General features: G+C 44.3%; 1 protein-coding gene across 2 annotated transcripts in view; it reads left to right on the forward strand.

Moving 5' to 3' along the window:
* Window positions 1–23,050, forward strand: part of FAM107A (family with sequence similarity 107 member A) — a gene marked incomplete at both ends in the record, with an annotated part of 78,171 nt that overhangs the window by 37,530 nt on the left and 17,591 nt on the right. The window contains one exon of one of the 2 annotated variants that reach the window (XM_079712992.1): window positions 3,733–3,796. In XM_079712992.1, the coding sequence (XP_079569118.1) occupies window positions 3,733–3,796 (64 nt within the window). Of the gene's footprint in view, window positions 1–3,732; window positions 3,797–5,560; window positions 5,894–23,050 lie in introns of those variants that run through there. The other variant, XM_079712993.1, reaches the window with a different exon arrangement.

Consider the following 23,050-nt stretch of genomic DNA (forward strand, 5'->3'; position numbering starts at 1 on the left):
GCTCAAACATTTGCCACAATCATTAAGGTGGTTTTTCTTTACTAAGCACCTATGTGCCAGGAAATGTCCTGGGCATTGAAGATACATGCCTGAATAAGTCACAGTCCCTGTTCTCATGGTGTTTACAGTTTAATGGGGGCTAACTAAAGACATCCAGAGACACACCTCACTGTGATTCACTCCAGGCTACAAGGACAAATACTCTGAGGTCCTACCCTCATCTCTCCTAAAGTCAGAATTCAGGCCCTTCTACGTTTATCTAAGATGCCGTTTTGGCAGTTTCCCCTCTCCTCTCCCCCACCAGTCCAAAGGCAATAAGTCAGCAAAGATCCAGGCGGCTTTGCCTTGGCAAGTGGAGCATTTTCTTGATCACCAAACTCCAGTCACTTCAGGAAGAGGACTCTTCTGGGGTCACTGAGTTTTACTGAACACAAGTTGGCCTGACTTCCAACAAATCTTTCATGCAAGGGGGGTTGGCGGGCATGCAAGGGACAATTCTTTGAACTCCAAGTCCAGGGAGCTGCTCCTTAGGAAAGTCTGGCTTTGTAATGCTAACATTGCCCTTGGGACCCAGCCTCACTTCCCTGGTGTGTGTGGGGGGGGAAATGTGAGAAGAAGCTCAGATCCCCCTCCAGGCCTCTGGAGCATGTCCTTTTTCTTTGTCCCAGCATTTTCTTCTACAGATGAGGTTACTTGTCCTCTTACTCTTTTTGTTTAAACCATGAAAGAGGCTTGGCCAAATCCCAGACACCCTCCCTTTTCTATGCCCTCCTTGGTGGCAGAGCTCAAAACTGGAGCACGCCGGCCGGGGGAAACCTCAGGACCCCAGGCCATTCTGTCCACCCCGAGTAATCCTTGGGCAGGCAGCAGGGGGCCTCCCTCATTCCAGCCCTGATTAATTCACTGTGGAATCACCCACTTTCCTCAAAGAGCCTGGGGTTCCCAGTGTGGGCGCATTCATTCGTTCACTCATTCACTTCATTCGTTCTTTTAATAAATCATTATTGGGCATCCAATCCAAGCCCAGCTTTGGATCAGGCCTTGGGGAGACAGCTGTGAACAGGTTCCAGCTCCCCCTCAAGGCGAGTACAGTCTGGTGGAGGAGACAGGGCTCAAACAATCATAACTGAGTGGTGACTATTAATATAAGGGCAATCTGGGGTGCCGTGGGATCATGTGATCAAGGGGGACCTCCTTGAGGAAGTGGCATTTCAGCAGAGACTTAAAGGATAAAAAGGAATAGCCAGGCAGAGTTGGGGAGTGCCCCCTGGGTAGAGGGGCAGCTTCTGAAAAAGTGGGGAAGTTAGAGACAGCATGGCTTTCAGGGAGCCCAAGTGGTTCCCGGTGGCTGGAGTGCGGGGTGTGAGGAAGGCGGCCCCGTTTCCTCGCTGTCCTTCCCTCATATCACGGCCCCTGCATTCCCTCCACTCCAGCCACTCTGGCCACCTTGCTGTTCCCTGAACTTCTGGCACATTCCAGCCTCAGGACTCTTGCTCTAGCTGTTTCCTCTGTCTGCGACCTACTTCCCCAAGATACCTGTGTGGCTACCTCCCGGGCTTCCTACAAGTCTGTGCTCGCATCTCGCCTTCTCAGTGAGGCACCCCCAGCAGTCATTTATTACCGCGCACTGCCCCCATGTACCACTTCCCACTCCTCTCCAACTCTAACTTTCCTTCTTCCCGTGTACCTATCACCTTTTAACACACTATCTACTTATTCATTATGCTCATTGTCTATCTCCCTCGCTAGAATGTCAGCTCCACAAGGTCAAGGACCTTTGTCTATTTTCACCCAAGGCATCCCAAGTCCTTGAACATGTGGAGGAGCAAATAAATGGGATTTGAGAGGCTGGCAGGGAGGGGACAGGTTGCAGAGGCCTTGAAGGTCAGGGGGAAGGCAGGTGAAGTTTGATTCCAAGTGCAAAGGGAAGGACCAAAGTGTGGTTTGAGTAGGGCCGGATCAGAGTCTGTGTTACATTTTAAAAGCTTGCTCTGGAATCTGTGAGGAGAATGGTTTGAAGGAGGGCAAGCTACTGCAGACATTCAGGCACGGGGTGGGGAGGCATGTGGGCTAGGGTGGGGGCATTGGAAGAAGTGGATGGATTGAAGAGATCCCAGGAGGTACACTTGGTGAGCTGAGGACTATGGGGTTGCAGGAAGACAGGGCAAGGCAAACCCCAGACTCCTGCCTGAGCCACAGGTCTGGAATGGAGCCACTTGCTAAGATGGGAGGACAGAGGGGGAACCGGTTGGGGGCTGGAGTGGTCAAGAATCCCATTTGGGCTATGGTGAGTTGGGCCTATTAGACTTTCAAGTGGAGATGTCAAGTAGCCTGTTGGACAAAGTTTAAATAAGCTCAGAGTGAGAGTCTGAATTAGAAATAAACATTTGGGAATCATCGGCTTAGAGTTGTTTTTAAAGTCATGACAGAGTAGAGGGAGAAGAAAAGGTGCCTAAGAAATGACACTGAGGACCAAACCCTGAAGCCTTCTGAAATTGCCCTTGAAGCATGAGGAGTCTGCCAGGAAGGCAGGGAAAAGGCAATCCAGGTAGAAGAAACAGTGTGGATGAGACCTCACATACCAGAACGTGGCTCTCGGTACCCTTCAAAACTGTCAAGTTCATCAAAAACAAAGAAAGTCTGAGAAACTGTCACAGCCAAGAGGAGCCTAAGGAAATAAGACAACTAAATGTAATGTGGTATCTTGGATGAGATCCTAGAACAGAAAAAGAATATTAGGTAAAAACTAAGGACATCTGAATAAGGTCTGGACTTTAGTTAATAATAATGTTATAAGCGATATCATATGATATCGCTTGTATGTGGAATCTATAAAAAGGGGGTACAAATGAACTTATCTACAAAACAGAAATAGAGTTACAGATGTAGAAAACAAATTTATGGTTACCAGGAGGTAAGCAGGGGTGGGATAAATTGGGAGATTGGGATTGACATATATACACTACTATATATAAAAATAGATAACTCATAAGCACCTTCTGTATAGCACAGGGAACTCTACTCAATATTCTGTAATTGGGCAAAGAATCTAAAAAAGAGTGGATATATGTATATGTATAACTGACTCACTTTGCCGTACACCTGAAACTAACACAAGATTGTAGATCAACTATACTCCAATAAAAATTAAAAAAAAAAAAAGAATAGGCATCCTCACACCCAATCAGACTCAATAAAGTGATTTCCATCATGAATTGGGGGGAATTCAAAAAAAATAATAATGATGTTATTAGTTAATAATTAGTTAACAGTTTAATAATTAGTTTAATTAGAACAGATGTGCCATACTTTGTACATGTACATCTACATATATGTAGGATTTTAATAAGAGAGAAATAATAGAGAAGTTGGATGCAGAGTATAAGGAACTCTCTCTACTATCTTCTCGATTTTTCTCTAAATCTAAAACTGGTCTAAAAAATAGTCATTTTAAAAAAAAGAGCATGAGTCTCATAAATGATGCCCACACACACACACACACACACTCTCTCTCTCTCTCTCTCTCTCTCTCTCTCTCTCTCTCTCTCTCTCTCTCTCACTCACTCACTCACTCCAAGGACTATAGTACTTTGTTTCTCTGGAGAGAACTTTGATCCTGGCCAGTCCCTTCTGTGGTCAAAAGATCCAGGGACACTCTGAATATCTCTTCACTCCTCCCCCTGGCAAGGAACAGAGGGTCCTCACCTCCACCTACTTTCTTTCTGTCCACAGAAAGAATACTCTCCTGGGGCCATATTTCATAATGAAAATGAGAAGCAGAGACTAAATGGATCAGGTAAGTCAGACCCGCCTAGAATTCCTTGGGGATGCAACCAGAGTTAATCTTTTGGTAATGCTCTGTAAAAGCACATTCCTTAGTCATAATTTTCCTGAACCCGCACCTTGTTCAATAGCTGGCTTGGTTTTTCTCCTGCAGTAAAAGCTTTGGCACCATCTGGGTTCAAATTCCTTCTCTGCTACTAACTAGTTATGTGATCTTGGGCAAGTCACTTGAGCCTTATTTTCCTCATCTCTAGAAGGGGCATAACCATGCTTGATCAAAGAGTGGGTTAAATGAGATGAATGGTACATTAGATACAATTTCATCCTTTGAAGAATGGATATGAGATAGTGAATGCCAAATGTCTGGCATGGTGCCTGGCATTCGTGGTGGCTGGTTGTTGACAAGAAACACGATCAGTCTGGCCGATGGCTGAGGTATCCAAAGATCAAAGTGTGTCACTTTGGTCTTTGGGATTCTGTGTGATGACAGGGACCACTGAGTCAAAGCAGAAGCTGGGCCTGCGCAGTGGTCAAGGGGAGCCAGAGACAACTTGGTTGGCAGCTGGCCTAGGTGGCACCAAGGCTGGAGAGGACACAGAGGCAGAGGGAGGTGGTACTGTGTGGCCAAGGCCCCGGCAGCCAGCTCAAGACTCTGATCCACAGACACAGCCTTAAACAGAGGCCATCCAGTACCCTGGACAGCTCCGGGGTGGGGGCGGTGTGTGTGGAGAGCAGTCTATAGATTTCAGGGGCATTGGTTTTGTGGGTGGAGAACTGAACTGGGTGTTGATTCCTCCAACTAGCTCTTTGAGCATGAGCAAGCCACCTCACCTCCCTGAGTCTCAACTACATCATCTCTAAGGTGGTATCTTGGATGGGATTCCTACATTCATGTTAACATACTTACCTTTCAGTGTTTTCGTGAAGAGTAAATAAGATAACGGAGAGGCAACAGGGTGGCCCATTTCTGAGGTCAGACCATCTGAGTTTGTATGGCAGCTCCACACTGTGTGACCTCAGATAAACTGCTTAACCTCTCTGAGCCTGTTTCCTCTTCTGTAAATTGGAAGGCTAATAGACCCTAATTCATAGGATTGTGAAGACGAAACAAAATAGGACATAAAGCACATGAACATTCGTTTTTGTTTTAGAAGAAACTTAGCACAGCACCAGACACAGGCTAGATAATCAAAGTTGTTGTTTTCTTATATTTTCCAAACTATCTGCTTGACTTTGCCCCTCCACCTTTAGACTCTTGGTTGGTCCTCCCATTTCTGGATGTTAAAGGAATTTCACAAAGCCAGAGAAATCAGTCTTGTGGAATCCCACGGGCTTCCCATCACAACTTTCTTCCCCCAGCAAAGCCCCCTCTTCTCAGTGTCACCCACCACAGGATGCCTTGGAACACTTTTCAAAAAAATACCAATATACAGTGTTTGTTCTGTGCTAGCCACTGTGCTTATAGATAGAGATAATGTGTTGGTTACCCTCATAACCCTGAGAGATGAGTACCATGGTTATCCCCGTTTTACAGATGAGAAAACTGAGGCTCTGTGAGAATAGATAACTAAATCGTAGGGTCACACAGCTATTAATTAGTGGTGCTGGACCTGATCCCAGGGGTGGCACTTCAGAACCCCACACCCGCTTGTAGCATTCAACAAGGCCAGCGGCCAGGGAAATAGAGAAGAGTAGGTAGGAGACCGAGGCTGGAAATCAGGACACCGGGTTCTCACCTTGGCCCTGGAACCCTGAAGCCAGGAGTCTTCACGCCAGTCGCTTACCCGCGCCCAGTCTGCTGCCTGGGCAGGGATACCTACCTGGCCCCTGCCTCCTTTCCCTCCCCCGCGGGCGCCTCCGGGCCTGGCCCTCTGGCAGCCACTGTAACCTGATCCGCGGCGGGGTTTGGTTCTGGGGCAGCGTCACCGTCGCGGAGGCGCTCCGACCCGGGACTGCGCTCCGACCCGGGACTGCAGTCCGCGGTGCGCTCCCAGCTTGCAGTGCCGGCTCCGCAGACCGGTGCACCGGCGCATGGCACAGAGGCTGGGCGAGCGGGTCCGGGGGCCCAGCGAGGCCACCGGGCTCTACCGGGCCGTGCTGCTCAGGTCCGGTAAGTGGGGGCAAGTCTACCCGGCCCCCCGCCTCCGGGAGAGCGCGAGGACGGCATGGCGGGAGCACTACTGCCCTCAGCCCCTGGCTAGCAGGGCGCCTCGGTCCTTCTTTACTGGTCTGCTTTCCTCCTTTCCTTTCCTTCTATCCTCCGTCCTTTCATTCTTTTTAATTACTTTTTTCTTCTTTCCTTACTTTCCTTCCTTCTTTCCTTTCTACATTCGTCCTTTTGGGGATCTACCCTTATTAAATATATTGCTTGATTCCTTTATATGCACTTGCGGTGCGCGCGCACATACGCACACTCAGTGTCTCCTGACTACAAAAGTCCCGCAAGCTTCCACCTCCTGGCCAGCCCCTTAAGCAGAGACTCACACAAGTGGGGGAAGGAGGCATTGGTAGGCGTGGGAGAACGGACATGGTAAGACTGGTCGCGCGCGGTGGGGCGTAAAGAAGCACAAGCCCGCTGGTGAAGGACTTCCAGTGTCCAGTGAGGGGAAAGGGCGAGGCGGGGAACAAGTTACAGGAAGGTGAGGAACGGGTTTTCTACAGGTATGCATTTAAGGAGAAACGATTTGGAAAGAAACACCTGGTGGTGGTTTTCGAGGATGCGAGTTGGATAAGTGTTTTTTTAATTTGTCTTTTTACTCATTTGCAGTAAGCACATATTACTTTTCTACTCTGGACAATAGTTTATTTAGGAAAATGAAACAGATATAATACAGGGCCAGTGTGAAAATAATTTGGAACGTACAGGGATGTAGAAAGAAGAAAAATCATGCCCGCAGTAAGCATTTGGGGTGTTTCCTTCCGGACTCTGTGCTTGGAGAGAGACGTCCAGAGCGGGTGAAAATCGGTCTCCTGCCGGCTCCCAGCCAGCTGGGGGTATGTGATTAGAAAACGTCAAGGGACTTGGGCTCACGAGGCAAGCTACCCTCTGCCTTGGGCAAGGAACCTACGCCACCCGGTAGTCCTGCCCACTGACCCCTGCAGCCGAAAGCGCTAGGCGAGCCGGAGCCGCTGGCCGGGGGGCCTGCAGGAGCGGCGCTCGCCCGCCGCCCGCACGTAGTCTGCTCTGGGACCGATTGGCGTTTCTTCCTTAGATTGGCCCCGCCCCGGGGAGATCCCGCTGCGGAGTTACTGCTTGGGAGCTTTGAAACAACGGTTCTCTAAGTCCAAAAGCACGGTCTAGGCAAGACTTCAGGACTGGCGGCGCCTTCCTGGGGCGGGGTATCTTCAATCTGGCTGAGCCAGGGCAGGCAGAAAGCGAGGAGCTCTATAATTCGAAGAGGCTGATTTCAAACCTCAGCTCCAGAAATTTCCCTACAAAACACTCTTCTTAGGTGCCCCTCTCCAGTTCCTTTCTTCTCACTAAGATGAGAATAGGGTATCTCTAACCTGAAGATCCTGTGTTCCCTCTAACCTGGAACTGCAGCTGTGAGGCTCACTCAAACAGTCACATTTTCCACTCGCAACACATCCAGAATAGCAGACATACCAGAGTCGTTCCAGGGGCCACATGCTTGCTCTGCAACTGTACCACACACAGCCGTAAGTCAGGAAGGCAGCAGAGGCTGGTTACTGGGGCCTCATGGAGGGAGCACTTGCACTGTGCTACTGACTCAGTCTTCACAATCCTTCAAAGTCACTGCTAATTGTCATCCCCATTTAATAGATGAGGACACTGAGGCTCAGAGAGCTTAAGCAGCGTGCCCATGGTCCTGCTACAGGAACTCTCCTATCCCACTAACATGTAGAAAGCACATTCAAACTTTGGTCCATCTATGCGAAGTCTGCCCATCTTCTGAGAATAGTAATAATGGCAAATGATAGTAGATCTGTCTTCTCATCAACTTCATTCATTTATTCATTTAACCAATATTTATTGACCACTATTATGTACTAAGCCCTATGCGAGGCACAGAGATGTGCTGATACATTAAATGGATAAGTCCCTCCTCTCAGGGAGGTAAGTACTATTAACCTCTTTTAAAACATGAGGAAACTGAGCCTCAGAAGGTAACTTGACTTGTCTAAGGTCACACAGCCAGTCAAGGGTGGAGCTGAGATGCAAACCCAGGGCCATGTGCCTCTGGAGCCACTACTCTGGCTGTCTCACACAAGGAAGAGCAAGAAGTAAGAGTGGGGGTGAGGAACGAGCTGGGCCATTTATTGAAAGAGGCAAGAGCCTCCTTCTTTTAGAAGCCCCCCAAGGATGGGATTATAGAATCAAACCCAAGGTGGCAGCCATGTTCGTTTACAGTAGCCTGGAATCATGCACCAAGTAATATAATGCTTCGAGAAAATTTTTCATTCCAAGTTATTTTAAAATAATTTCTTAGTATTAAAGTAATACATGTTCATCTTGAATGTTTTGGAAAATGGAGAATGAAGAGGGGGAAGCCTTACCCGTAGTCCCACTAACCATAAGCAGCCACTGGTAATATTAGGGGATGTCTCCTTCCAGTTTTGCTATGCGAGATTTGTGTGGGGTTGTGTGGTTCACATTGCTGAGATTGTACTGACTCTAATTTTTAATCCCATTTTTTTTCACTTGGATAAAAATCTTACTGTTTTTAAATGGGTTACTGAGATAACAGCTACCACTTTGGAACACTGACGCTGTAGCAGGCACTGTGTGAAGGGCTTCCCGTGTCATACCTCCTTTATTCCTCAAAAGAATGCCCCATTTTAGAGATGAGGAAACAGGAAGTTGAAGGTCACCTAGCTACCCAACAGTGGAGCCAGGATCGGTATCTGGGTTGACACCAGAGCCTATGTTCTTAACCACTAAGATGGAAGGGTCACCTCTGGGGAATAACTCGTGCTTGGCCATGCCTGGTAAGCTACGCAGTGCTGTAGGAAAGGTCCACCTGAGGCTCGTTTCCTACCTGGAGCTCAGCCCAGGTTCCTGCTAGGGAGGGAAGCATCTCTCTGCTGCATGGACCGAGGGACACCTCCCCAGGTGCCTGTGGGCATCAGCAACTGTGCTTCTCTGCACCCAGAAGGGTGGTCATAGCTTCCATTGCTGCCTGCCAAGTAGGGTTGCCAGATAAAATAGTTAAATTTGAATCTCAGATACACAATGAATATTATTTTAGTGTAAGTGTGTCTCAAATATTATATGGGTATGCTTATGCTAAAAAACTATTCATTGCTTATCTGAAATTCAAATTTAACTGGACATGCTGATTTTTTTTTCTTTTTTTACCCATATATACACTCTTTTTTATATTCTTTTCCATTATGGTTTATCCCAGGAGATTGGATATAATTCCCTGTACTATACAGTAGGACCTTGTTGTCTATCCATTCTATATGTAATAGTTTGCATCTACTAACCCCAAACTACCAGTCGATCCCTCTCTCTCCACCCCTCCCACTTGGCAACCACAAGTCTGTTCTCTATGTCTGTGAGTCTGTTTCTGTTTTGTAGATAGGTTCATTTGTGTCATATTTTAGATTCCACATGTAAATGATATCATATGGTATTTGTCTTTCTGACTTACTTCACTTAGTATGATCATCTCTAGTTGCATCCGTGTTGCTGCAAATGGCATTATTTTGTTCTTTTTTATGGCTAAGTAGTATTCCATTGTATATATGTACCACATCTTCTTTATCCATTCATCTATTGATGGACATTTAGGGTGTTTCCAGGTCTTGGCTACTGCGAATAGTGCTGCTATGAACACAGGGGTACGTGTATCTTTTTGAATTATAGTTTTGTTTGGATATATGCCCAGGAGTGGGATTGCTGAATCATATGGTATTCTATTTTTAGTTTTCTGAGGAACCTCCATACTGTTTTCCATAGTACCTGCACCAACTTACATTCCCACCAACAGTGTAGGAGGGTACCCTTTTCTCCACACCCTCTCCAGCATTTGTTATTTGTAGGCTTTTTGATGATGGCCATTCTGACCAGTGTGAGGTGATACCTCATTGTAGATTTGATTTGCATTTCTCTAATAATTAGTGATGTTGCACATCTTTTCATGTGCCTACTGGCCATCTGTATGTCTTCTTTGGAGAAATGTCTTAGATCTTCTGCCCATTTTTCAATTGGGTTTTTTGTTGTTGTTGTTGAGTTGTATGAGCTGTTTGTACATTTTGGAGATTAAGCCTTTGACAGCTGCGTCACTGGCAAATATTTTCTCCCATTCTGTAGGTTGTCTTTCCCTTGTTTTATGGTTTCCTTTGCTGTGCAAAAGCTTTTAAGTTTAATTAGGTCCCTCATTTGTTTACTTTTGTCTTTATTTCTATTGCTTTGCGAGACTGACCTAAGAAAACATTGGTACGATTTGTGTCAGAGAATGTTTTGCGTATGCTCTCTTCTAGGAGTTTTACGGTGTCATTTCTTATGTTTAAGTCTTTCAGCCATTTTGAGTTTATTTTTGTGCATGGTGTGAGGGTGTGTTCTAACTTCATTGATTTACATGCGTGGACATGCTGCATTTTTGTTAGCTACATTTGGCAACCCCACTGCCAGGCATTATGGAAGTTTGCTTGGCTTGACAAGCCATGGTCTGCCCAGGTTCCCCTCCACACACACACACTCACATACTCGCATCCCTTTCCCTGTGCCTCGATCTACCGTCCATATTTTGTCTAGCTACAAATGAATTAAAATATGCTGGAGCTCGGGGGCACCCCAGGGTCCTTCTGCAGCTAAGAGACCAGATTAACCATGCCTAACTGCAGCTGGCTTGAGAGCCAGCTTTCTGAAATAAGACTCTTGGTTCTTCTCCCCTCCCTTGCACTTTCCTGTTTTCATGCTTGAAATCCCTCCACCGGGTAAATTCTTGCTGGTTCAAACTCGTTGTAAAGGCAACGCTCATTCCTTTTATAATCTCTCCACGGACCCCATGATAAGTTTTCTTGCCAGTACAGCTTCTCCTGCCATGTCCTTTGAACAGAGCCTGTTGGGGGTGGGGGAAGGTTGGATCCTAAGGCTATTTTGTGGGTGGCTTCTCAGAAACCTCATTGAGCCCTTGAAAAGGGGCCTTGGAGAGTTAGACTGAATACACGGCTGAGGAGGAAGTTTGGAGTTGCCATGGAAACTTCTTGTCTGATGTTTGTAGGCCCAGATAAGCTGCTGCAGGTGCCTGTCAGCTTGGAGAAAGGGGGGAAAAATTAAAGGAAAAGAGGTTTTTGGAGTTTTTTAATGCAAGCTGCAGCCCTAGCCCACTATAGCTGCAGGAAAATTCCTCAGCTTCCACGCATGAATGCCTCTCCTGGTCTTCACTACCTCCTTCTTTTTAGCTTCTCTAGCTCCCAAGAAAACAAACTTCAGAGGGACAGGAGGGGAGTGTGGGACAGGTGTGCTCAGCCTCCAGGATCCCCTTTCATTCCTCCAGGGACTGAGCAAAAATTCTGATCCTCAGGCCCCTGTAGTCCAGAGTCCTACCTTATGGGAGAATGGGAGGGCCTCCGTCAAAAGCCACACCAAGGCAGGAGGCAGGAACTGGGGTTGAATTTGGCCATTACCTGGAGTAAACTCTTAAAAGCCTCATTTGACCAAAAGGCCTCTATTTTCCAATATGCAAAATGTACATGACTGAACCAGATGTGACTTTTAACTACGGTTGGTTGGAAAAGGTTGCTCTTTCCCATATTTTTCACCTTTATTGTGTTTTTCTGATAACAAAAGAAATATATGCTTTTTTTTTTTTTCCTTAAAGCTACAAATGTTACAGAAATATTGGGACAAAGGATAAGGGCCTGTAATTTTCTGCTGTAGAATAGTGGTGCTCAGACTCCTAAATATAAGCAGATCCCCTGGGGACATGTTAAAATTCCAGACTCCTAGGCCCCTCCCTCATAGCTTCTAATACAGTGATCCAGAAACATGGCCCAGTAATTCCATTTTAACACTCATTCCGACTGAAGGCTAGTAATGACATTTGAGATACGTTGGTCTAGAACTGACTTCCATTAACAGTTCAGTGTATACGCCTCCAGATTGGTTCTCTATGCATATACTAACTTTTTTATCTTGGAAAAAAAGGGTAGAGGAATCAGACTATATATGATTTTGCTCTTTGATTTTTCACCAAACATGTAGAAGACATCTTTTTAGGGTAATAAATAGATGTGCTATTGATGGTATCCCATTATGGGCCATAGCATAATTTCTTACTGATGGGGTATGGCTTGAGAAATGGTGGCTACTGACCTCATATACAGTTACATGCACACACACGTGCTCACACACGTGCACAGACACAGCAAGATGGTGCTGTCACAAGCTCAGGGACATCAACATCTTTGGTGTCTGCAAGTCAATACTAGTTATTGAGCACCTTGCTACTGGGACAGGAATACTAAGAGGAATAAGGTGAGGCCCTGGCCCTCAGGCTGGCGGTCTGGTGGGTGAGGCTAGTGGGTTTGTGCACAGGTTGGACCATGAGACAAGCTTTAGTGGAAGAAGTACAGTGAGTCCCAGCTGCCTGGGGAAAATGGCACCCAACCTTGGGGGATTCCTGCCCAACTCTCTTTGGCTCTCAATTGCTCTGGGGCTGCCATCAGAATCTTCCAAGAAAGGGAACACAAAGTGGGGATGGAGGACGTGGCTGGTATGGGGACTGACAGTCTGCATCTCTGGAGTGAGAGGGACTGTGGGGTCTGTCTGCCTCAGGCGGTGAGCAGAGTCCTCCCGCCCAAGGATCCGTCTTGTTCCTCCACCTGTCAGAGGACACTGGGATAGGTTCAGACAAGCCACTGTGGGCCCTGGGACATGCCCCAAGTACTAGTCATTTGCAAAGCAGGACAACACGTGGGTGGGGACCAGTGGCAGTGAAGAGTGCTTGACAAGAATTTGGTTGCGGTCTTCCACTGTCAGAATTTAGTGAAGTTAAGCCACAGCAGGATGGGGAGCTGTGGGAGGCACCATTCAAAGTACGTTAAGAGAAACAATTAGGAAGGAGAAACAACTTGAGAATTTGGGACCCTTCAAATTGAAGTGGCTCCAGAATGGGGGGCTTGGCCACAGCTCCCAGGTCATGCAGACCTGCCTGCCCCTTCTGCCTTCCGTCTCCCTCATACCCCGCACTCCACCCCACCGGCCTCCTCCCAAGCTCCTTCCCACGCTGGGGCCTTTCCACTAGCTCTTCCCACTCTCTGGAATGCTCTCCTCCTCACCATTCCAGCCTCCCTAAAATGTCGCCTCCCCACTGTCCACCCTACCTAAGTTCCCAGTCCCTCCCTTGCACCTTGCCCAGTCTTGCTTTCATCACAGTGTTCATTGCAGCTCTACATTTTCTTGTCTGTCTCCTTATTTTTTTGTCTGAACCCCACCTTGAAAGTAGGTTACCTGAGCACAGAGATACTGCCTCATTTACACTGGGAACAGTGCCAGGAACACAGTAGGTACTCACTAAATGTTGGTTAAATGAATAACATAGTCCAAAGAGGATCAAAACTGCATTTTTAGAGTTTATTTACAATACTGTGTTAGTTTTAGGTGTACAGCAAAGTGATTCAGTTATATATATAATATGGCTGAATATATGTACACATATATATAAATCTATTCTTTTTCAGATTCTTTTCCATTATAAGTTATTATAAGATATTGAATGTAGTTCCCTGTGCTATACAGTAAATCCTTATTGTTTATCCATTTTAAATATAGTAGTGTGTATCTTTTAATCCCATACTCCTAATTTGTCCCCCCCACCTCATTCTTTGGTAACCATAATTTTCTTTTCTGTGTCTGTGAGTCTGTTTCTGTTATGTAAATAAGTCCATTTGTATTACTTTTTAGATTCCACATTTAACCCAACAATATTGGGTTGCCCAAAAAGCTCATCTGGGTTTTCTGTAACATCATAGGAAAAACCCAAACAAACTTTTTGGCCAACCCAAATATAATATTGCTCTTTCCCTGTCTGACTTACTTCACTTAGTATGATAATCTCTAAGACCATCCATGTGGCTGCAAATGGCAATATTTCATTCTTTTTTTTTTAATTGAATTTTTATTGGAGTACAGATGATTTGCAATGTTGTGTTACTTTCGGGTGTACAGCAAAGTGAATCAGTTATACATATATCCACTCTTTTTTTTTTTAGATTCTTTTCCCATATAGGCCATCACAGACTATTGAGAAGAGTTCCCTGTGCTATACAGCAGGTTCTTATTAATTATCTATTTTATGTATAGTAGTGTGTATATGTCAATCCCAATCTCCCAGTTTATCCCTCCCACCCCCATCCCCTGGTAACCATAAGTTTGTTTTCTACATTTGTGACTCTACTTCTGTTTTGTAAATAAGTTTATTTGTACCCTTTTTCTTAGGTTCCACATATAAGTGGTATCATATATTTGTCTTTCTGTGTCTGACTTACTTCACTCAGTATGACAATCTCTAGGTCCATCCATGTTCCTGCAAATGGTATTATTTCATTTTTATGGCTGAGTAGTATTCCATTGTCTATATGTACCACATCTTCTTTATCCATTTCTCCATCAATGGACATTTAGGTTGTTTCCAGGTCTTGGCTGCTGTAAATAGTGCTGCAGTGAACACTGGGGTGCATGTATCTTTTTGAATTATGGTTTTCTATGGATGTATGCCCAGGAGTGGGATTGCTAGATCATATGGTATTTCTATTTTTAGTTTTTTAAGGAACTGCCATACTGTTCTCCACAGTGGTTGTACCAATTAACATTCCCCCCAGCAGTGTAAAAGGGTTTCCTTTTCTCCACACCCTCTCCAGCATTTATTGTTTGTAGACTTTTTTTTTTTCAAGTAGGTCTGTGTCTTGTAGACTTTTTGATGGTGGCCACTCTGCCACTTCACACTTTGGTGTGAAGTGATACCTCATTGTAGTTTTGATTTGCATTTCTCTAAAAATTAGTGATGTTGAGCATCTTTTCATGTGCTTTTTGGCCATCTGTATATCTTTTTTTGAGAAATGTCTACTGAGATCTTCTGCCCATTTTATGATCAGGTTGTTTGTTTTTTTGACATAGAGCTGCATGAACTGTTTGTATATTTTGGAGATTAATACCTTGTTGGTTGCTTTGTTTGCAAATATTTTCTCCCATTCTGTGGGTTGTCTTTTCATTTTGTTTATGGTTTCCTTTGCTGTGCAGAAGCTTTTAAGTTTAATTAGGTCCCATTTGTTTATTTTTGTTTTTATTTTCATTACTCTAGGAGGTGGATCAAAAATGATATTGCTGTGATTTCTGGCAAAGAGTGTTCTGCCTATGTTTTCCTCTAAGAGTTTGATAGTATCCAGCCTTACATTTAGGTCTTTGATCCATTTTGAGTTTATTTTTGTGTATGGTGTTATGTTCTAATTTCATTCTTTTCATGTAGCTGTCCAGTTTTCCCAGCACCACTTGTTGAAGAGACTGTCTTTTCTCCACTGTATATTCTTGCCTCCTTTGAAGTAGATTAATTGACCATAGGTGCATGGGGCTTATTTCTGGGCTTTCTGTCCTGTTCCACTGATCTACATTTCTGTTTTTTTTGCCAGTACCGTACTATTTTGATAATTGTAGCTTTGTGGTATAGTCTGAAGTCAGGGAGTCTGATTCCTCCAGCTTCATTTTTCTTTCTCAGGATTGTTTAGGCTATTCAGGATCTTTTGTGTTTCCATATAAATTAAAAAATTTTTTGTTCTAGTTCTGTGAAAAATGCCATTGGTAATTTGATAGGGATTGCACCAAATCTGTAAATTGCCTTGGGTAGTATAGTCATTTTGACAATATTGAGTCTTCCAATCCAAAAACACAGGATATCCTTCCATCTGTGTCGTCTTTGATTTCTTTCATCAATGTCATATAGTTTTCAGAGTACAGGTCTTTTGTCTCCTTAGGTAGCTTTATTCCTAGGTATTTTATTCTTTTTGATGTGATTGTAAATGGGATTGTTTCCTTAATTTCTCTTTCTGATCTTTTGTTGTTATTGTATAGGAATACAAGAGATTTCTATGTATTAATTTTGTACCCTGCAACTTTACCAAATTCATTGATGAGCTCTAGTACTTTTCTGGTAGCATCTTTAGGATTTTCTAAATAGTAAATAGTATCATATCATCTGCAAACAGTGGCAGTTTTATTTCTTCTTTTCCAATTTTGATTCCTTTTGTTTCTTTTTCTCCTCTGATTTCCGTGGCTATGACTTCCAAAACTATGTTGAATAAAAGTGGTGACAGTGGACATCCTTGCCTTGTTCCTGACCTTAGAGGAAATGCTTTCAGCTTTCCACCAATGAGAATGATGTTAGCTGTGGGTTTGTCATATATGGCCTTTATTATGTTGAGGTAACTTCCCTCTATTCCAACTTTTTTTTTTTTTTTTTTTTTTGCGGTACACGGGCCTCTCACTGTTGTGGCCTCTCCCGTTGCGGAGCACAGGCTCCAGATGCGCAGGCTCAGCGGCCATGGCTCACGGGCCCAGCCGCTCCACGGCATGTGAGATCCTCCCGGACTGGGGCACAAACCCGTGTCCCCTGCATCGGCAGGCGGACTTTCAACCACTGCACCACCAGGGAAGCCCCCAACTTTTTTTATCATTAATGGGTGTTGAATTTTGTCAAAAGCTTTTTCTGCATCTATTGAGATGATCATATAGTTTTTATTCTTCAGTTTGTTAATGTGGTGTACCACACTGATTGATTTGCAGATATTGAAGAATCCTTGCAACCCTGGGATAAATCCCACTTGATCATGGTGTATGATCCTTTTAATGTGTTGTTCGATTTGGTTTGCTAGTATTTTGTTGAGGATTCTTGAGTCTATGTTCATCAGTGATATCTTTGTGTGGTTTTGCTGTCAGGGTGATGGTGGCCTCATAGAATGAGTTTGGGAGTGTTCCTCTGCAATTTTTTTGAAAGAGTTTTAGAAGGATAGGTGTTAACTATTCTCTAAATGTTTGATAGAATTCGCCTGCGATGAAGCCATCTGGTCCTGGATTTTGTTTGTTGGAAGCTTTTAAGTCACTGTTTCAAGTTGTGATTGGTCTGTTCATATTTTCTATTTCTTCCTGGTTCAGTCTTGGAAGGTTGTATCTTTCTAAGAATTTGTCCATTTCTTCTAGGTTGTCCATTTTATTGGCATATAGTTGCTTGTAGTAGTCCCTTATGATCCTTTGTATTTCTGTGGTGTCAGTTGTAACTTCTCCTTATTGATTTCTAATTTTATTGATTTGAATCTCCTCCCTTTTTTTCTTGATGAGTCTGGCTGAAAGTTTATCAATTTTCTTTATCTTCTCAAAGAACCAGCTTTTGGTTTCATTGATCTTTTCTATTGTTTTCTTCATCTCTATTTCATTTATTTCTGCTCTGATGTTTATGATTTCTTTCCTTCTACTAACTTTGGGTTTTGTTTGTTCTTCTTTCTTTAGTTGCTTTAGGTGTAAGGTTAGGTTGTTTGTTTGAGATTTTTCTTATTTCCTGAGGTAAGATTGCATTGATATAAATTTCCCTCTTAGAACTGATTTTGTTGCATCCCATAGGTTTTGGATCATCATGCTTTCATTTTTATTTGTCTCTAGGTATTTTTTGATTTCCTCTTTATTTATTCAGTGATCCATTGGTTGTTTAGTAGTATGTTGTTTTGCCTCCATGTGTTTGTGTTTTTTTACAGTTTTTCTTCCTGTAATTGATTTCTAATCTCAAAGCATTGTGGTTGGAAAAGATGCTTGATATGAGTTCAATTTTCTTAAATTTACTGAGGCTTGCTTTGTGGCCCAGCATGTGATCAGTCCTGGAGAATGTTCCATGTGCACTTGAGAAGAATGTGTATTCTTCTCCTTTGGAATGGAATGTTCTATAAATAGCAATTATGTCCATCTGGTCTAATGTGTCATTTAAGGCCTATGTGTCCTTATTGATTGTCTGGATGATCTGTTCATTGATGTAAGTGGGTTATTAAAGTCCCCCACTATTATTGTGTTACTGTCAATTTCTCCTTTTATGGCTCTTAGCATTTGCCTTATATATTGAGGTGCTCCTGTGTTGGGTGCATATATGTTTACAATTGTTATATATTCTTCTTGGATTGATCCCTTGATTGTTATGTAGTGTCCTTCCTTGTCTCATGTAACAGTCTTTATTTTAAAGTCTGTTTTGTCTGATATGAGTATTGTTACTCCAGCTCTTTTGATTTCCATTTGCATGGAATACCTTTTTCCATCCCCTCACTTTTAATCTGTATGTGTCCCTAGATATGAAGTGGATCTGTTGTAGACAGCATATACACAGGTTTTGTTCTGTATCCATTCCACCAGTCTATGTCTTTTGGTTGGAGCATTTAATCCCTTTACATTTAAGGTAATTATCGACATGTATGTTATAGCCATTTTGTTAATTGTTCTGGATTTATTTTTGTAGGTCTTTTTTCTCCCCTTCCTCTTTTGTTCTCTTGTGATTTGATGACTATCTTTAGTGTTGTGTTTGGATTGCTTTTTCTTTTTTTGTGTGTGTATCTCTTGTAGATTTTTGGTTTGTGCTTACCATGAGCTTTTGATATAGCAGTCTCTCTCTCTCTCTCTCTCTCTCTCTCCATATATATATATATATATATATATATATATATATATATATATATATATATATGTATACACACACACACACACACATGGTTGTTTTAAGTTGCTGGTCTCTTAATTTCAAACGCATTTTCAATATCCTGCATTTGTACTCTCCTCAGGATTGCTGGTTTTGGTATATTTGTTTGTGGATGATTTCCTACCTTTAATGGACGTTTGCTATTAGCAGTGAGCTTTACCATTCGTAATTTTCTTATTTTGTCTGTGGCCTTTTCTTTTCCACCTAGGAAGTTCCTTTAGCATTTGTTGTAGAGCTGGTTTGGTGGTGCTGCATTCTCTTAGCTTTTGCTTGTCTGTAAAGCTTTTGATTTCTCCATCAAATCTGAATGAGAGCCTTGCTGGGTAGACTATTGTTGGTTGTAGGTTCTTCCCTTTCATTGCTTTAAATATATCATGTGATTCGCTTCTGGCCTGCAGAGTTTCTGCTGAAAACTCAGCTGATAACCTTATGGGGATTCCCTTGTATGTTATTTGTTGCTTTTCCCTTGTTGCTCTTAATATTTTTTCATTGTCTTTAATTTTTGTGAGTTTGATTAATCTGTGACTTGGTGTGTTCCTCCTTCGGTTTATTCTGTATGGGACTCTCTGTGCTTCCTGGACTTGAGTGAGTGTTTCCTTTCCCATGTTAGGGGAGTATTCTGCTATAATCTCTTCAAATATTTTCTCAGGCCCTTTCTCTCTCTCTTCTCCTTCTTGGGCCCTTATAGGAGAATGCTGGTGTGTTTAATATTGTTCCAGAGGTCTCTAAGACTGTCCTCATTTCTGTTCATTCTTTTTTGTCTATTCTTTTCTGCTGCAGTGATTTCTACCACCCTGTCTTCCAGCTCACTTATTCATTCTTCTGCCTCACTTATTCTGCTATTGATTCCTTCTAGTGTATTTTTCATTTCAGTTATTGTATTGTTCATCTATTTGTTTGCTCTTTAAATCTTCTAGCTCTTTGTTAAACATTTCTTGTGTCTTCTTGGTCTGTGCCTCTGGTCTTTTCCCAAGACCTTGGATCGTCTTTACTGTTATTATTCTGAATTCTTTTTCAGGTAGATTGCCTATCTCCACTTCACTTAGTTGTTTTTCTAGGTTTTTATCTCGTTCCTTCACCTGGAACACACTTCTCTGCTGTCTCATTTTGTCAAACTTTCTGTGTTTGTGGTCTCCTTTCCAGTTTGCAGGATTGTAGTTCCTCTTACTGCTGGTGTCTGGCCTCTGGTGTGTGAGGTTGGCGCAGGGGCTTCCTGCAAGCTTCCTGGTGGGAGGGACTGGTGCCTGCCCACTGGTGGGTGGAGCTGGGCCTTGTCCCTCTTGTGGGCAGAACTGTGTCAAATGGTATGTTTAGCAGTGCCTGTGAGCTCAGTACAACTTTAAGCAGCCTGTCTACTGATGGGTGGGGCTGTGTTATCCACCTGCTGGTGGTTTGGCCTGAGGCATCCCAACACTGGAGCCTGCAGGCTGTTGGGTGAGGCCAGGTCTCAGTGCCAAAATGGCAACCTCTGGGAGAGCTCATGCTGATTAATATTCCCTTGGCCTCTGCCACCAGTGTCCTTGCCCCCACAGTGAGCCACAGCCAACCCCCACCTTCCCATGAGACACTCCAAGACCCACAGGAAGTCTAGCCCAGGGGCCAATGAAGTCACTGCTTTGTGCTGGGTCCCAGGGCACATAAAATCTTGTGTGCGCCCTCTGAGAGTGGAGTCTCTGTTTTCCCCAGTCCTGTGGAGCTGCTGCACTCAAGTCCTGTTGGCCTTCAAAGCCAAATGCTCTGGGGGCTCCTCCTCCCAATGCCAGACCCTCAGGCTGGGGAGCCTGACATGGGGCTCAGAATCTCACTCCTGTGGGTGAACCTCTGAAATATAATTATTTTTCAGTTTGTGGGTCGCCCACCTGATGGGCATGGGATTTCATTATATCATGAAAGTGCCTCTTCTACTGTCTTATTGTGGCTTCTTCTTTGTCCTTGGATGTAACATATCTGTTTTGGTAGGTTCCAGTCTTTTTTGTCAATGGTTGTTCAGCAGTTTTTTGTGATTTTGGTGTTTTCATGAGAGGGGGTGAGCTCAAGTTCTTCTACTCCACATCTTGTCTGGAATCAAGGGGCTGCTTTTAGTTTGGATGCTTGCTGCCTCTTTCCTCAGTGTGTGCTGGCTGTTATCCCCTTGATATGGGGTGTGTAGGTGCAGCGGCCCCATGCACACTCCCGGTACAGTGGAGGCGGTGATTGGCACCTGTGTGCAGGTCTCCCAGTGGTGTCAGTTGCCCACATGCCCCTGGGACAGTAAGGGCAGCAGCTGGCACCCACTCCCATGTCTCCCAGCAGTAGCGATGGCCCACACACTCCTGAGACAGCAGAGGCAGTGGTTGACGCCTGTTTGCCACCCATGCACACTCCCCAGACAGCAAGGGCAGTGACTAGTGCCTGCTTCTGGGTCTCCTAGCAGTAGTGGTGGCCCACGCACTCCGGGACAGCAGGGACAGCAACTGGCACCTGTTCACTGCCCATGAGCACTCCCTCGGAGTGGGGACAGTGGGGGACAGTGGGGACAGTGACTAGCACCTGCTCCAGCTCTTCTAGCGGTGGTGGCAGCAGCCCATCCCCTCCCAGGACAGCAGGAGCAGTGGCCAGAGCCCGCTCGCAGGTCTCTTAGCAGCAGCCATGGCCATGCTCACCTCTGGAGCCCACCACACAGGTGGTGGCAGCTTGCACCCGCCTCCAGAGCTCAGGTAGGTGGTGTCCTGTTGCCTGAAAGAGTGTTCACAGGGAAAGAAGCTCCTATGGCAATCCTGCCCCTGTTCTCACATGCCCTCCAACATGATGCCTTGCCTCTCTGGAGGGCCCAGGCTTCTTCCAAGTGCACCCTCAGTTTCCACACTCCAGCCTCTTCAGGCTGTCTCCATGCAGCCAATCCCAGTCCTCTCCCTGAGTCTGACCTCCAAAGCCCAAGCTTCAGCACCCAAACCCTGCCCACAGCGGCAGACAAGTGTCTCAGGCTGCGGGGTGCAGGGCGGTGATACTGACCATCTGTGCAGGTCACTCTCCATCTTGCCTTCCACAAACCGGTTGCTGTCCTCTCCTCTGAGGCTCCCCCTCCATCCAGGTTGATCTCCCCACTGGTGAGGGGACTTCCCAGGGTGTGGGAACCTTTCCTCCTTCACAGCTCCCTCCCTGGGGCAGAGGTCCCATCCCGATTCCTTTCTCTCTTTCTTTTTTCTTTTGTCCTACCTGGTTATATAGAGGTTTTCTTGCCCTTTCGGAAGTCAGAGATCTTCTGCCAGCATTCAGTAGATGTTCTGTGCGAATCATTCCACTTGTAGATGTATTTTTGACGGATCTGTGGGAACACGTGAGCTCCACGTCCTACTCCTCCACCATCTCGATTCTGCTTTTCTTTCTTTTGCCTCAGGAGACTAATCTAAGAAAATATTGCTACAATTTATGTCAGAGAACATTTTGTCTATGTTTTTCTCTGTGAGTTTTTTGGTGTTTTATGGTGTCATGTCTTGTGTTTAAGTCTTTAAGCTTGAGTTTATTTTTGCGCATGGTGTGAGGGAGTGTTCTAACTTCATTGCTTTAAGTGTGGCTGTCCAGCTATCCCAACACCACTTGCTGAAGAGACTGTCATCTCCCCATTGTATATTCTTGCCTCTTCTGTCGAAGATTAATTGTCCATAGGTGTGTGGGTTTATTTCTGGGCTCTCTATTCTGTTCCATTGATCCATATGTCTGTTTTTGTGCCAATACCATGCTGTTTTGATTACTGTAGCTGTGTAGTACTGGGAGAGTTATGCCTCCAGCTTTGTTCTTTTTCCTCAGGAGTGCTTTGGCAATTCTGGGTCTTTTGCTGTTTCATATAAATTTTAGGATTATTTGTTCTTGTTCTGTGAAAAATGTCATGGGTAATTTGATATGGATCACATCAAATATGTAGACTCCTGGACTTCCCTGGTGGTCCAGTGGTTAAGACTCTGCACTTCCACTGCAGGGGGCATGGGGTCAATCCCTGGTCAGGGAACTAAGATCCCTCATGTCATGCAGTGCGGCTAAAAAATAGGAAAAAAAAATCTGTAGATTGCTTTGGGTAGTATGGCCATTTTAACAATATCAATTCTAATCCAAGAGCATGGGATATATTTCCATTTCTTTGAATCATCTTGATTCCCTTTATCAATGTTTTATAGTTCTAAGCCTATAAGTCTTTCACCTCCTTGGTTAGGTTTGTTCCCGGGTCTCTTTTTTTTAATGCGATTTTAAATTAGATGTTTTTAATCTTTCCCTTTCTGATATTTCATTGTTAGTGTAAAGAAATTCAACAGGTTTCTGTATGTTAATCTTGTATCCTGTTACCTTGATGAATTCATTTATCAGTTCTAATAGTTTTTGTGTGGAGTATTTAGGGTTTTCTATATAGAGTATCATGTCATCTGCATATAATGACAATTTTATCTCTTCCCTTCTGATTTGAATACCTTTTATTTCTTTTTCTCATAAGAGTGTCATGGCTAGAACTTCCAATACTGTGTTGAATAGATGTGGTGAGAGTGGGCATCCTTCTCTTGTTCCAGAATTTAATGGGAAAGCTTTCAGCTTTTCACTGTTGAGGA

The sequence above is a fragment of the Hyperoodon ampullatus genome, assembly GCF_949752795.1.
Source record: "Hyperoodon ampullatus genome assembly, chromosome: 10".
NCBI lineage: Eukaryota > Metazoa > Chordata > Mammalia > Artiodactyla > Ziphiidae > Hyperoodon > Hyperoodon ampullatus.